General features: G+C 29.5%; 3 protein-coding genes across 3 annotated transcripts in view; 2 read left to right on the top strand and 1 right to left on the bottom strand.

Moving 5' to 3' along the window:
• The window catches only part of LOC128957153 (retinol dehydrogenase 12-like), a 1736-nt gene extending 1653 nt beyond the window's left edge, over positions 1-83 (bottom strand). The window contains exon 1 of the mRNA XM_054302878.1: positions 1-83. This exon is cut by the window's left edge and continues 78 nt beyond it. Coding sequence (XP_054158853.1) covers positions 1-60 — 60 coding nt within the window. The 5' untranslated portion in view covers positions 61-83.
• A 6474-nt stretch (positions 84-6557) lies between these two features.
• LOC128957144 (uncharacterized) lies at positions 6558-7268 on the top strand. The gene is made up of 2 exons (XM_054302866.1): positions 6558-6949; positions 7021-7268. Exons 1-2 carry the CDS (start codon positions 6748-6750, stop codon positions 7266-7268), a joined length of 450 nt encoding a protein of 149 aa, XP_054158841.1. The 5' UTR covers positions 6558-6747.
• LOC128955961 (nuclear pore complex protein Nup50-like) lies at positions 7263-8267 on the top strand. The gene is made up of 3 exons (XM_054301644.1): positions 7263-7644; positions 7732-8018; positions 8125-8267. Exons 1-3 carry the CDS (start codon positions 7433-7435, stop codon positions 8259-8261), a joined length of 636 nt encoding a protein of 211 aa, XP_054157619.1. The 5' UTR covers positions 7263-7432; the 3' UTR covers positions 8262-8267.
• The last annotated feature ends 5216 nt before the right edge of the window (positions 8268-13483 follow it).

The following is a 13483-nucleotide window of genomic DNA, read 5'->3' as shown; positions in this document are numbered from 1 at the left end:
TCCTTTCAATGATTTCGGCAATCGGGTGAACCGTCGGGGACCCCAACGGGTCCAACGCATTGAATTACGTATGGATTCGCATAGAAATTCAAACAAAAAACGAAACTCAATGTATAGTTTCATTATTTTTGTTTTTAAAATTATTAATTATTATAATTGTTTAAATTATTAACTATTTAAAAAATGATGATGATGATTTTTTGTTTGTATAAAACAAAAAAAAATAAAACATCAAGTTAATAATTTGTTGAAATATTTCGATGGGAATAGTTTTTACTTTTTTTTAACTTTTAACAAATTATTTATTTATCTTCTAACTAAAATCATTTACTAAAATTAAAAACATACACACATTATAACATAAATTAAAAAAAAAACAATTTATAAATTTTATATTTTTAAATATTATTTGATTATAATATTTTTTCATGTAAATTAATTTTTTATTAATTATATTATTATTATTATTAATTGTTGAATTAGTTTAGTTCAATGATATATATATACACCATAATGTTAAATATACAAAATAAAAGTTTATAAATATATATATATAATTTATAAACATTAATTAATATTAAATAACTTAATATTTTGATATATAAACAAAAAAAATAATTAGATATAGACATAGACACACACAAAAAAACACTTAATAAAATTTTTTATGTATAATAAATATATTACATAAATAACAAAAACATTAATATAGAGAAATAAAAAATAAATCAATAATTATGCTTAAAATTTAGATATTCTTTATTATTATTATAAATATTGAAATTATATTTAATATTATTATTATTATTAGCTTAGTATAAATAAAACTGTATTAATAATAATAATATTAAATGACATTACTATTAATATTATTATTATTAAGTATATTATTGATATTACTATTAATATTATTATTATTAAGTATATTATTGATATTACTATTAATATTATTATTATTAAGTATATTAGTGATATTATTATTATTATTATAAATATTCTCCTTAAAAAATGGTTTTTATGATATTATGAACGATATTTAATAATAATATAAATATATATATAWAAAAAATCAATTTTTTCTCATATAATAATACAATACAATAGTTTTTTTGCACACAATTTCAAACACACACATAGTTTTGTTTTATTTGTTTTTTCTATGTGTGTGTGTTTTCAATGCAAACTTTACAATAGTATATAAAAACTAACACTTATATGGAAAATAATAATATAATTTATTAAATATTTACAAATAWATATATATATTTTTTTTGTTTCATGCTTTTTAAATAAATATTATATTTTTTAGTCAATTAATATTTATTTTTATAAACATTTTCAACAAAAAAATTTGTAAATATTTGCATTTCAAATGCTTATTAATACTACATAATAATAATAATAATAACAAACTAAATAATAATATTTTTAATTAAGATATTTTCTAAATTTTACTAATATTTTATTTATTTTTTTAAAAAAAACATAAAATATTATTTAAATTAAATACTTGAAATCATACACAAAATTATATGAATTGAATAAATTTGAACAGGCTAAAAAGTTGTTTTGTATAGTATTAATGTTTTTAAGTTTATATTATGTTTTTATAAAAAAAATAAAAATAATATATAACCTTTAATAATAAACACATTTTTTMTATATACATGTATATCAAAATGGCAATTAACTAATCAAATATTATTTATATATATATATATATATCATATTTCAATGATATTAATTTTATATATATATATATATAGTGTAAGATGATTGATAAGTTTAAAATAGTAATAATAATAATAATATTATTATATATTAATAATAATACTATTATTATATATTAATAATACTACTATTATTATATATTAATAATACTACTATTATTATATATTAATAATAATCATAATAATAATTACCTTTCAAATAAAAAAAGCCTTCAATTGAACTCACAATTAATATATAAATTTATATACTGTATATGTATGTATAATATTGATTAAAATATTTAAGTATCACTAAATAAAAAATTAAATTATTATCATTATTATAATTATTATTTAAAAATTAATATTCAATTTTTTTAAATAGCTTACAATACAGTATATATTATATTATTAAATTATAATACTAATTATAATTTGATTGATCACATAAATAATTGATTGACATCAGGGGGTGAAACACACATACAGTCGAAAAAAAAATTATATATATTTATAAAATATATTTTTAAATAAATAATTTATTTTAATTTTTGTTTGATATTATTATTATGATTAATAAAATTTCTTAGACATATAATAATTGTTAGCAAAACTATTGCCTAATGTTTTGTATGCGTTTGACTTTTACTTTTACACGCAAATTGACTTTTTTTAAATAAAAAAAATAAGATATATATCTATATATTATGGTATCCAAGATATATAACAACTTGTAATAACAATAGAGAAAATTATATATATATTTTATTTATTTATTTTTTTTACTAATATTATAATAATGATATTATAATTTTTTTTTGTTAAGTACTGTCTAACAAAATTATATGAAACCCATAATAGATATTATTATTATTATTATTTATAAAGAAAATATGTCTAAATATTTTTCAATTCAATAGTAAAACTTTTTTTTTGTTGTTTTTGAAAAAACACAGGAAACCCAATAACAATAATAATATTATTGTTATTATTATCGTATAATTTGGGTAAATGTTGTTTTTTAAAAGTTTTTATTTTGTTTTTTTACAGATATTTAATTAAGTATTTATTTTTTATTTTGTTAGACATTTGTTGTTTTCTTATAATAATAATAATAATAATAATAATAATAATAATAATAATAACAATAGCATTGCTAACAACAATAATGACTTTGAAAAGCAGTCATGCATTTTATTTTCATTTAAATATTACTAATATTATTATTATTCAAAATTAAATATATTATTAGTATATATGATATTTCAATTTAATTAAAATATTTAATATGAAATTTTTCTAATTATAATATTATTGAAATATTTTTTATATATATTTTTTTTGTAATTAATATTTATATAATAATGAATAAATTTTTTCATATGCAAATATAAAACAATATTATATTTAAAATTAATTTATTTTCCAATAAATAAATAAACAAACAAAAAATTAATATAAATTATAGTAATAATTAAAAAATTAATTTCTATATATAATAGAAAACATGCATTACATGTGTAAATAAATGTAAATATAAATTACTAATAATTAATACCGAAAAAAAAAGTTTTTTTTTGTGAACTATTTATGATAAACTAATTTTTTTAGTACAAAAAAATTGTTTGTCAAAAAAATTTAGGAAATGACATAATTATAGGTGAAATTATTTTTTTTATGTGTTGTTGTAAAATGTGTTAAAAAATATATATATACAATTACCGGTAATTTATTACAATTTAATAATAATAATAATAATAATTGATCTTAACGTAAATCAATGTATGTCAAGTGTAATAAGTCGTCTATAATATAGACTATAATATATTATACTATTAAAAAAAAATTAGTAAATTATAAAAATTATAAATAAAATAGATATAGATTTTATTTCCCATTTTTTTTTTGACTTTTACTTTTGCAAATATTTTTTGTTTAGTTTAACGATACCAACAAAAAAATGTTTTTTGTTTTTTTTTAACTTAATATATATAATAATATGATAATAATTATTATGTCAAAATCTATATTTAGTATACTATTTATTAATACAGTATACATACTATAAAAATATATGATTTTTTAGTTGTTTGGTTATTATCTTAGTTAACACCAAAAAAAAAAGTTTAATAGGTTTTCAACTTTTTTATTATTATTATTATTATTATTATCGGTAATTGAATACTTGAAGTCAAATACCAATTTTTTTAAAAAATAAAAAACTTTTTTTTTGGAAAAAATAATATAGTTTTAATTTTATTTATTTATTTTTTTAAATATATGTAATTTAAATGATTAAAAAAATAATAATCTATTTAATACTAAATTTAAATTACATTTGTTTTTTTTTCATTGAAAAAGCAAACAATTTATTGAAATTTATTTGAAACCACAATATTTTTATAGAAAATAATAAACTAATCAATAGAAAAACAAATAAATAGTTTTATTTTTAATATTTTCAAAAAAAAACTTGAAAAGTTTTGTTTACTGAAATCTATAATGGCTTTTTGAGTCTGTGTGTGTGTGTGTGTGTGTGTGTCTGTGTGGGTGTCTGTGTGGGTGTGTCTGTGTGTGTGTCTGTGTGTGTGTCTGTGTGTGTGTCTGTGTGTGTGTGTGTGTGTGTCTGTGTGTGTGTCTGTGTGTGTGTCTGTGTGTGTGTCTGTGTGTGTGTCTGTGTGTGTGTCTGTGTGTGTGTCTGTGTGTGTGTCTGTGTGTGTGTCTGTGTGTGTGTCTGTGTGTGTGTCTGTGTGTGTGTCTGTGTGTGTGTCTGTGTGTGTGTCTGTGTGTGTGTCTGTGTGTGTGTCTGTGTGTGTGTCTGTGTGTGTGTCTGTGTGTGTGTCTGTGTGTGTGTCTGTGTGTGTGTCTGTGTGTGTGTGTGTGTGTGTGTCTGTGTGTGTGTCTGTGTGTGTGTCTGTGTGTGTGTCTGTGTGTGTGTCTGTGTGTGTGTCTGTGTGTGTGTCTGTGTGTGTGTCTGTGTGTGTGTCTGTGTGTGTGTCTGTGTGTGTGTCTGTGTGTGTGTCTGTGTGTGTGTCTGTGTGTGTGTCTGTGTGTGTGTCTGTGTGTGTGTCTGTGTGTGTGTCTGTGTGTGTGTCTGTGTGTGTGTCTGTGTGTGTGTCTGTGTGTGTGTCTGTGTGTGTGTCTGTGTGTGTGTCTGTGTGTGTGTCTGTGTGTGTGTCTGTGTGTGTGTCTGTGTGTGTGTCTGTGTGTGTGTCTGTGTGTGTGTCTGTGTGTGTGTCTGTGTGTGTGTCTGTGTGTGTGTCTGTGTGTGTGTCTGTGTGTGTGTCTGTGTGTGTGTCTGTGTGTGTGTCTGTGTGTGTGTCTGTGTGTGTGTCTGTGTGTGTGTCTGTGTGTGTGTCTGTGTGTGTGTCTGTGTGTGTGTCTGTGTGTGTGTCTGTGTGTGTGTCTGTGTGTGTGTCTGTGTGTGTGTCTGTGTGTGTGTCTGTGTGTGTGTCTGTGTGTGTGTCTGTGTAGCAATTTTTTTGCGAATTTTGAAATTCTGACTTCAGATTCGGTTAGAGGACTAGTAATAATGTATTGAAAAATTGCATTAAAATTTTGATATCTCTTCGGGAACATAGACAAAATGGCGGCCAAAGTAGAGAAAATTTTAAGATTTTTTTCTTTTTAAGAAGTATAGATTTGAATAAAGCATCAAAAACAATCATAAAAAATATGCATTAAAATTTTGATATCTTTTCGGGAACATAGAGAAAATGGCGGTCAAAGTAAAAAAAATTTAGTTAAAAATTTTAACCTTTAGAATTGCATAGATCATCATAAATAAGATATTATAGATCAAAATTATTAATTTTTATTAATTAAAAAGTATGATTATAGTTGTTTATTTTGATATACTGCGTCACTTAATAACCTGCATGACTATAGTTGAGTATATTTTGTTATACCGAGTCATTTGATGCCGTACATGACTAAAGTTAAGTTTATTTTGTCATACTGAATCATTTGATATCATATATGTAGGGTTAGATCAGATTCCCTCCCTCGTCTTATTTTCCATAAGTTCCTTATATTCCCTGTTCCCTGGGAATTCCCTGGGAAGACATTTCCTTGTGGTACCACCTATCATACACTAACTCACATTACATAATGTTTAATTAAAAACACGTTTGTATAGTAAATGTCTACAAAATGTCTACAAAATGTATTTAATGTTTTTACTAAATGTTTAATAATATTTTAATCATATTTTGATTGAGTTATTACTAACATAATGGTCCCAATGAAACACATAGATTAGGTACTTTTTAATGTATGACAAATTATATTTTCCCTTTCTAACGATCAAGGGAGGGAATATAATATATTTTCCATATTTTCCGCGAAAATTGGAGGGAATTTATTTGGGAACTTCCCTCCCTCGGAATCTCAATCTAACCCTACATATATGACAATATTTAATTTATGTAAAATTTTAGATTTGACGTTTTTAAATTTTTATATGTTACTCTATAGCCGCTATAATTATACAAACTAATGGTTTTCAATGCTATTCAAGTTTTTTTTCTGAAAATGCTTTATAGCATTCTCAACTGGTTTTTTTTTTTAAATATATGTAATTTAAATGATTTTTTTTTATTAAACCAAACCGTTATCTAATGTAAAGTTCGCGCCTCTATAATAGCATTTGTAGCCCACATTGTACTGTATAATATACAGTGTATATAGTATATACTATAGTATATACAGTATATACTATATACTGTATAAAGAGTAGAGATCGACGCCATTAATATACAGTATATTTTTAAAAATATTAATACATTTTGTTTGTTTGAAATGAATCACATGTTTATTATTATTATTATATTTATTAGCCATCGATAGCAACGACAACAACAATAACAATAAAAGCCAACAAAAAAATTTTTGGCCACTTTATCGGCGGACAGACACACACACACACACACCACACCCGATAGCTACTACCCTATAATTTTTAGTTGTGGACACATCACACACCCGCGACAAAAAATGGCCAAACGAATAGCCGAAAAACAGCTAACAATGGATAACTATGACCAGAAAAGACGACGACTACGCGATACCCGACGGCGGCGGCGGCGGACCGCAAGTGGCCGCCCAAAGACACTCAGTAACCGTTGTATGGCCAGAGCTCGCCGACAGGTGGATAATATGGACAGTACAAACAGCCGTGTCGGCCGCCGACGATAACGACACGCCTTCGCCGGCTTTCAAAGCGTTTGGCGGTTTCAACGGTATAGCCGTTGTTTGATTGGTTGGCCAACTCTTTTAGTTAAATGTTTTTTTTCTCTCAATCTGAACGCAGGTCTCGGCAGCGGCACAACAGCGACGGCAAAGTTTGACGCGTTTAAGTCGTTTGCGGCTACCGTTACAACCAGTGATAAGAGCCAGCCGTCACCGCCGCCGGTGTTGATGACCACCGCTACTATTCCAACCACAACCTGTCTGGCTATTAGTACACCATTACAACAGTCGTCGTCGACGGCGTCATCATCATTATCGGTCAGTTATACGAACGGCCGATCAAAACTAAACAATATCAACAATGCCTAACAAAAAACGGTTGTTTGAATGATTTGAAGGACAACAACGACGGCAATGAAGATAATAATAATAATAATGACGACGAAGAAGACGATGTCCATTACCAGTACCAGTAATCAATCCATTTGTTTCGCGACAACGACGACCAACCAAAGTTCAGTTAGAGCCCAGCGATGACAACAACAACAACATTCACATTCAAACCGAATCTATTACTGGGAACGACCAATACGTTTGGTTCGTTGTTGTCGTCGTCGATCGGTAGCAGCAGTGGTGGTGGTGCTCAGCAACCGTCAACCAGCGATGGCAACGATGACGATACCGATGAACCGCCTAAAGTGGAATCAGTAGAGCACAGGGAATCCGACGCTGTTTATACGAAAAAGTATTGTTTTAGTTTAGAGATGATAGTGTCTGTGAACTGTAGTTTTTATGATAATATTAATGATTAATGTTATATATATATATTCAGATGTAAACTGTACTTCAAAAATGGACAGCAACTGGACAGAGAAGGGTGTGGGCTATCTGTATATCAAACTGGAGATCCCGACGCCGATAAGGCACAGCTGCTGATGCGTGCCGATAACACATTCGGCACGTTTAAGCCGGTCTCAACGTTTACCAGTGACAGCAGTATCGGTAGTTTATTTGGTGCGTCTAATAAAATCATCGGTGCAACCGATAATAGTAGTCAGAAGTCATCATCAAACGAGTTGTCCACTGGTGTCGGCACACAGACATCGACTATATCTTCAAGTATGTCTTAACTATATATATATATATATACTGTATATAGCGGTCATTCATCGGTACTTTTATGTAAAATTTATTTTTAATAAAATTTATTATTGTATTCATTCAGACACCAACTCATCGCAGGCCAGTAGTAGTCTGTTTACAAGCAGTCAACCAACCAAACAGGACACCGATAAGCAAACTGTTGTACCGTCAACTCTGAAAGAGGACACCGAGACAAACAAATTGTTATACCGAAGCTGACGTCGCCGCCGATTTGATTTTTATTGATATATATATATATATATAAAAATATAGATTTTACATGAAATGAAACAACAATTTTTATCGTATAATATAAATATCAAATTTTTTCATTTGATTTTTATTGAAACATAAAATTTTTGTAAAATATTATTATTTGATATTATATTTATTCGGCGTACTATACGGTGAACGGCCACAAGTGACTGATGCATAGTTGAGTTGTCTGGATGTTGATGATGTTGTTGGCGGAGGCGTACGGGCAGTTCCAGTACCAGCACTGGCATCACTACCACCACCATCAGTAGTATTGCCATTACCATTGTGCTCGGGCGTCGATGGCGGTGAAAGGCCGGTCGGCCGATAGCCAATGTACGCGGATTTACGATAGCGACAACTGCGGCACCGGTTAGGACCCAACTGATAGTTAACGGAACAGTTGTGACGGCCGGTCCGACATTTGATTACCGATGTGGCAGTGATTCGACGCATAAATTTCTTGCAACTGTCGCATATGCCGTAACCATTTTCAAGACTCACCCGATCAGTGCTGGAACAGACAGCACAGTAAACCGGGCGTATGTCCAAAACCGGTCGGTTTAGTCGTCGACCATCAGTTTGTATGAGTTGTTGGCCAGTGATTTCGGACGACGACATAAACGGCGGCAACAGTTGCGGCCTCCTATGGATGATAGGAGCGGCGGCGGTGGCGGACGAGACTATAGGTCGACTTTTTGGACGGCCTCGGCTTCTCTTCTGTTTTGTCGCCGAATAACGTTTGATCGGCTCTTTCAGTGGACTTAAGATAATAAACGGTTGTGTATTCAGTTTGAGATCATTGTCGATATCCGGCGACAGTGAGTCCATATGATCGTCCAGATTGATGACAACCCTATTGGCAGTTACTTTGGCCTCCGATGTTGATCCGACGTTCCGATCCTCCACTTCAACGACATCATCGCTAGCGGTTCCGTTGTTGTTGTTGTTGTTGTTATCTTCATCGATGTCGTCGTCGTCGTCGTCGTCGCCGAGTTTGGCCAACGCCTGTCTGAGCAACAGTTTCTGGCCAATGGATATCTCGGCGGGCAATATATGCCAATCCTTATTCATGTCGAGCGCCCGCAATATGTGCACCGAATCGATACCGTTACTGACCAGACAGTCGATGGTGTTGGCTGTGATGCCGGCGAAACGGGACAGATAGCGATGACAATAAGTTTGTTGTTGCGGTTGCGGTTGCAGTGAACTATTGGTGGCCGCTGTTGCTGCCGATCGGTTGGTGGTGGTGGTGGTGGTGGTGCGCGGCGACGACGACGACGAGGAGGAGGAGGAGGAGGAGGACATTTGGGCGGACAGACACCGACGATATGGTCGCACATAAAATTAAAAAACAATATAAAAATACCAAAACTCTCGATGTTTTTTGGTATTTAAAATGAAATAAAAAAAAATTTATTTATTTTTTTATTATTTGTATTTGTATTTATAAAGTTTTATATATAAACATTTTACATGTACTGTGTGTGTGTACAGTGTATATAATATACTGTATATAAACAACATGTGTTTGACACGTGACTTGTTTTTAATAACAAATAATAAGTTTTTATTTAAATAATAAAAAAAAAATACACTAAAATTAGTTTTAAAATATACAGTACTTTATAATAGTGTTGAACAGTTAAAAGGCAGGAAAAACCATTTATATATATACAGTATATATATATATATATATTAATATATAAAATCATATATTTATTATTATTATTAGTAGTAGTAGTAGTAGAAATACTAGTAGTAGTAGTAATAGTAGTAGTAGTAGTAATAGTAATACTAGTAGTAGTAGTAGTAATAGTAATACTAGTAGTAGTAGTAGTAATAGTAATACTAGTAGTAGTAGTAGTAATACTAGTAGTAGTAGTAATAGTAATACTAGTAGTAGTAGTAATAGTAATACTAGTAGTAGTAGTAGTAATAGTAATACTAGTAGTAGTAGTAATAGTAATACTAGTAGTAGTAGTAATAGTAATACTAGTAGTAGTAGTAATAGTAATACTAGTAGTAGTAGTAATAGTAATACTAGTAGTAGTAGTAATAGTAATACTAGTAGTAGTAGTAATAGTAATACTAGTAGTAGTAGTAATAGTAATACTAGTAGTAGTAGTAATAGTAATACTAGTAGTAGTAGTAGTATAAGTAGTATTTTTGACTCTATTAACTATTTATAATCATCGGTAAACACCATAACCCGATTGGCCAAAACTGCCGGACTTATCGGCGACTTTATACGGTACTGGTCGTCCAGTTTGACCCATATCTCGCTTAGTGCCCACAATTTTTCGGCGGCCGTATCATCGGTAGCGTTGGGCATCAATGGATGAACTTTTTTCAGATTACTAATCAAGATATAGATGTATATATATATATATACATAAAGTTGGTGTCCATTTTTAAAGTTCGGGCAGGTTGGGTTCGGGTAGGTTAGGATGGGTTCGGGTAGGTTCGGGCAGGTTAGGTTGGGTTCGGGTGATACAAATATTTCCAAACAATTGACTTACGTATAGTAAAATCCCGATTCATTTTTCAGATTGTCATCCATGGCTACGTATAGCAAGGTTTGGACACCGTTTTCGGGTTGAGCAAAACGAAACAGAAAATCAATTAACGGATTTTTGCCGGCCACCAGTCCCGGAAAGCGGACAATTTCGGGACTGACAGCATAGACGGTTACGTTGGTATCGATTAGTCGTTTGCTTAGCTCACGGGTAAACAATATCAGTGCCAATTCCGATTGGGTATAGGTTCTCAATTGGACACCCAGACTGACCCGATCCATATTGATATCGTTGAAGTCAATGGAGCCGACATACTGGCCAATAGAGGCTACGTTGACTACGCGACCGTTTTCCGATTGTTTCAGATTTTTCATCAGCATATGGGTTAGGAGGTAGTGTCCTATTGGTAATTGTTATTATCAATCAACAACAAAAAAAACAATAATAATATTATCTATTACTAAACTGTGCATGGTAAAAAATTATTTAATTAATTAATTTAATTAAAAAAAAATAAATAAATTTTAATCAAAATTAAACCCAAATAGTTGACGGCAAACGTCCGTTCGAAGCCATCTCGGGTTATACGGCGAACCGATTCGTAGGTATGGCCGTTGTTGACCAGCAAATCGATTCGGGGCTCCAGTTTGGCCACCTCTTTGGCGAACTCGCGTACCGATTCCTGCGACGATAGGTCCAGTCTCAGGGCCCGGATGTCGGTAAGGCCAGTGGTAGTGGCGGTGGTGGTGGTTGTAGTGGTGGCCGTCGGTGTCGTTATCTTAGTCTCTGATGACTCGCCGCCTGAGACTTGAATACGATTAGTCGGTTCATCGTCTTTGATACCAATGATTACCTAATTAGTAGATCAGATAACTAGTAGTAGTGGACACCTATCTATTAGGGGTAGGCCTATCCCTACAGAACAACTAAAAAAAACTATAATAAATAACTCACTTTCCAACCGTTTTGTGCCAACTGAGTGGCCAGCTCTGTACCGATATCTTGGTCACCGCTGGCTATAACGGCAACCTTTCCGTGCAATCTGGCCGAACCGGTAATGGCGTACTGACGGGATTGCGAGTATTTAGGGTCGGCTCGCATCAGTATATTGAACAGTTCGCTAATACCGGCAAACAGGCCGTTCAGTTTCGACGACTTATAATAATTGGTGATAATTGAGGCTATTTTAGATAAATGATTCAAAAATGGATAGTTGACCGGTGTGTTGGTGGCACCAACGGTGCCCGTATTATTGGCAGCCGTATTGTTAGTATAGGTAGTGGTAGTGGTGGTGATTGGTGTAGTAGTTGTCGGTGGATTAACATCCCGGCTCCCACCCAGCACTTGATTTAAAATATAATTCAATATTAATTGCCAAACCATTATTATTAATGGCAATTAGAAAATTAAAAATAATTAAATAGATAAAATATACAAAAAAAAAATTTTGTGTTTAAAAAATTTATTATTATTTTATTTTTTATAAAAATGTAATCAAATTTTTTTAACTTTCACTAATATTTAAACCATTTTTATGTGTGTGTATGTGTTTATCATTACAATTATAACACAATAATTTAATTTCCTTGAATAGTTTATTAATCCGGATATATTGATATTTTCAATATAATGGTTTTTAAATTTATTGTTAGTTATTAGTAATTAAACCTAAAAATTTACCTGTATACTTTTTTAATAATTTAAAATAATGAAGTTTTTAATAGTGACCATATATTTATTTTTGAATGCTATTTATTGTATTTATAATATTAAAAAAATATTTTTTAGAAAATAAATATAATAATTAATATTTTGCTAACTTAATTAATCCAATTAATATTTTATAATAATTATTGAGGAATATTATAATAAAACAATTACATTGATAATGATACTAATAATTACAAAATTTTATATATTTCCTATTAATTTTATTTATAAAAACAAAATTTCCTTATAGTATTTTATATATATATATATATATATATATATATAAACAGTTTATTTAGTAAAATTTATTTAATAAAATTTAMTAAATTATTTTATAATTAAATAAAAATATTTAATAAAAWAATTGGCAATATATATATATATATAAATTTTTCTTTATTTAGTATAATGTTAAAAAATTTTAATTTCAAATTAATGTACAATTAGAAAAAATAAATATAGTTTCATTGTTTTTTTTAGATATAAATTTTTATAAAAAAACACAATTAATCWATTTTATAAATTATAAATTATTRTAAGGTTTTATCARATCATCGCTTAATTGCCATAATTTTTCCGATAGTTTACTTGTTTTAGTCGATACATAGTCAACACGATTACAATTACTATTTAAATAAAAATATTGAAACAAATAAATAAATAATTAAATTATAATATTTAATTAGTAGATAAATTATATATATATATAAATCAAATTATTATTTAATTATAATTACCTATAATAAGCACCCGACTCGCTGGCCAACCGTTCATTGAGTGCCACATATAATATAGTTTGGGCAGCCATTACGTGGATCMGATATCTTTGTAAACCATSKATTAAATCTATGGCGCCAGTCATCCTCGGGAAACGGTTTGAATATACGCCAGATATTTGTGTTTACCGTATAAACAGTTACCGTAGTATCAGTTARTCTGTAGGCCAGCTCACGGGTA

This window comes from Oppia nitens, unplaced genomic scaffold (assembly GCF_028296485.1).
Source record: "Oppia nitens isolate AA-2021 unplaced genomic scaffold, nextdenovo-longstitch-racon4-pilon3 scaffold12_pilon_pilon_pilon, whole genome shotgun sequence".
Classification (NCBI taxonomy): domain Eukaryota; kingdom Metazoa; phylum Arthropoda; class Arachnida; order Sarcoptiformes; family Oppiidae; genus Oppia; species Oppia nitens.
This window is presented reverse-complemented; position numbering and strand designations above follow the sequence as displayed.

Bases quoted from the DNA above. Each gene is read 5' to 3' on its own strand.
- LOC128957144 (XM_054302866.1), top strand. From the start codon at position 6,748: ATGACCAGAAAAGACGACGACTACGCGATACCCGACGGCGGCGGCGGC. The intron at 6,950-7,020 runs GTATAGCCGTTG...ATCTGAACGCAG, and splicing joins AGCGTTTGGCGGTTTCAACG to GTCTCGGCAGCGGCACAACA.
- LOC128955961 (XM_054301644.1), top strand. From the start codon at position 7,433: ATGACAACAACAACAACATTCACATTCAAACCGAATCTATTACTGGGA. The intron at 7,645-7,731 runs GTATTGTTTTAG...ATATATATTCAG, and splicing joins GACGCTGTTTATACGAAAAA to ATGTAAACTGTACTTCAAAA. The intron at 8,019-8,124 runs GTATGTCTTAAC...GTATTCATTCAG, and splicing joins GACATCGACTATATCTTCAA to ACACCAACTCATCGCAGGCC.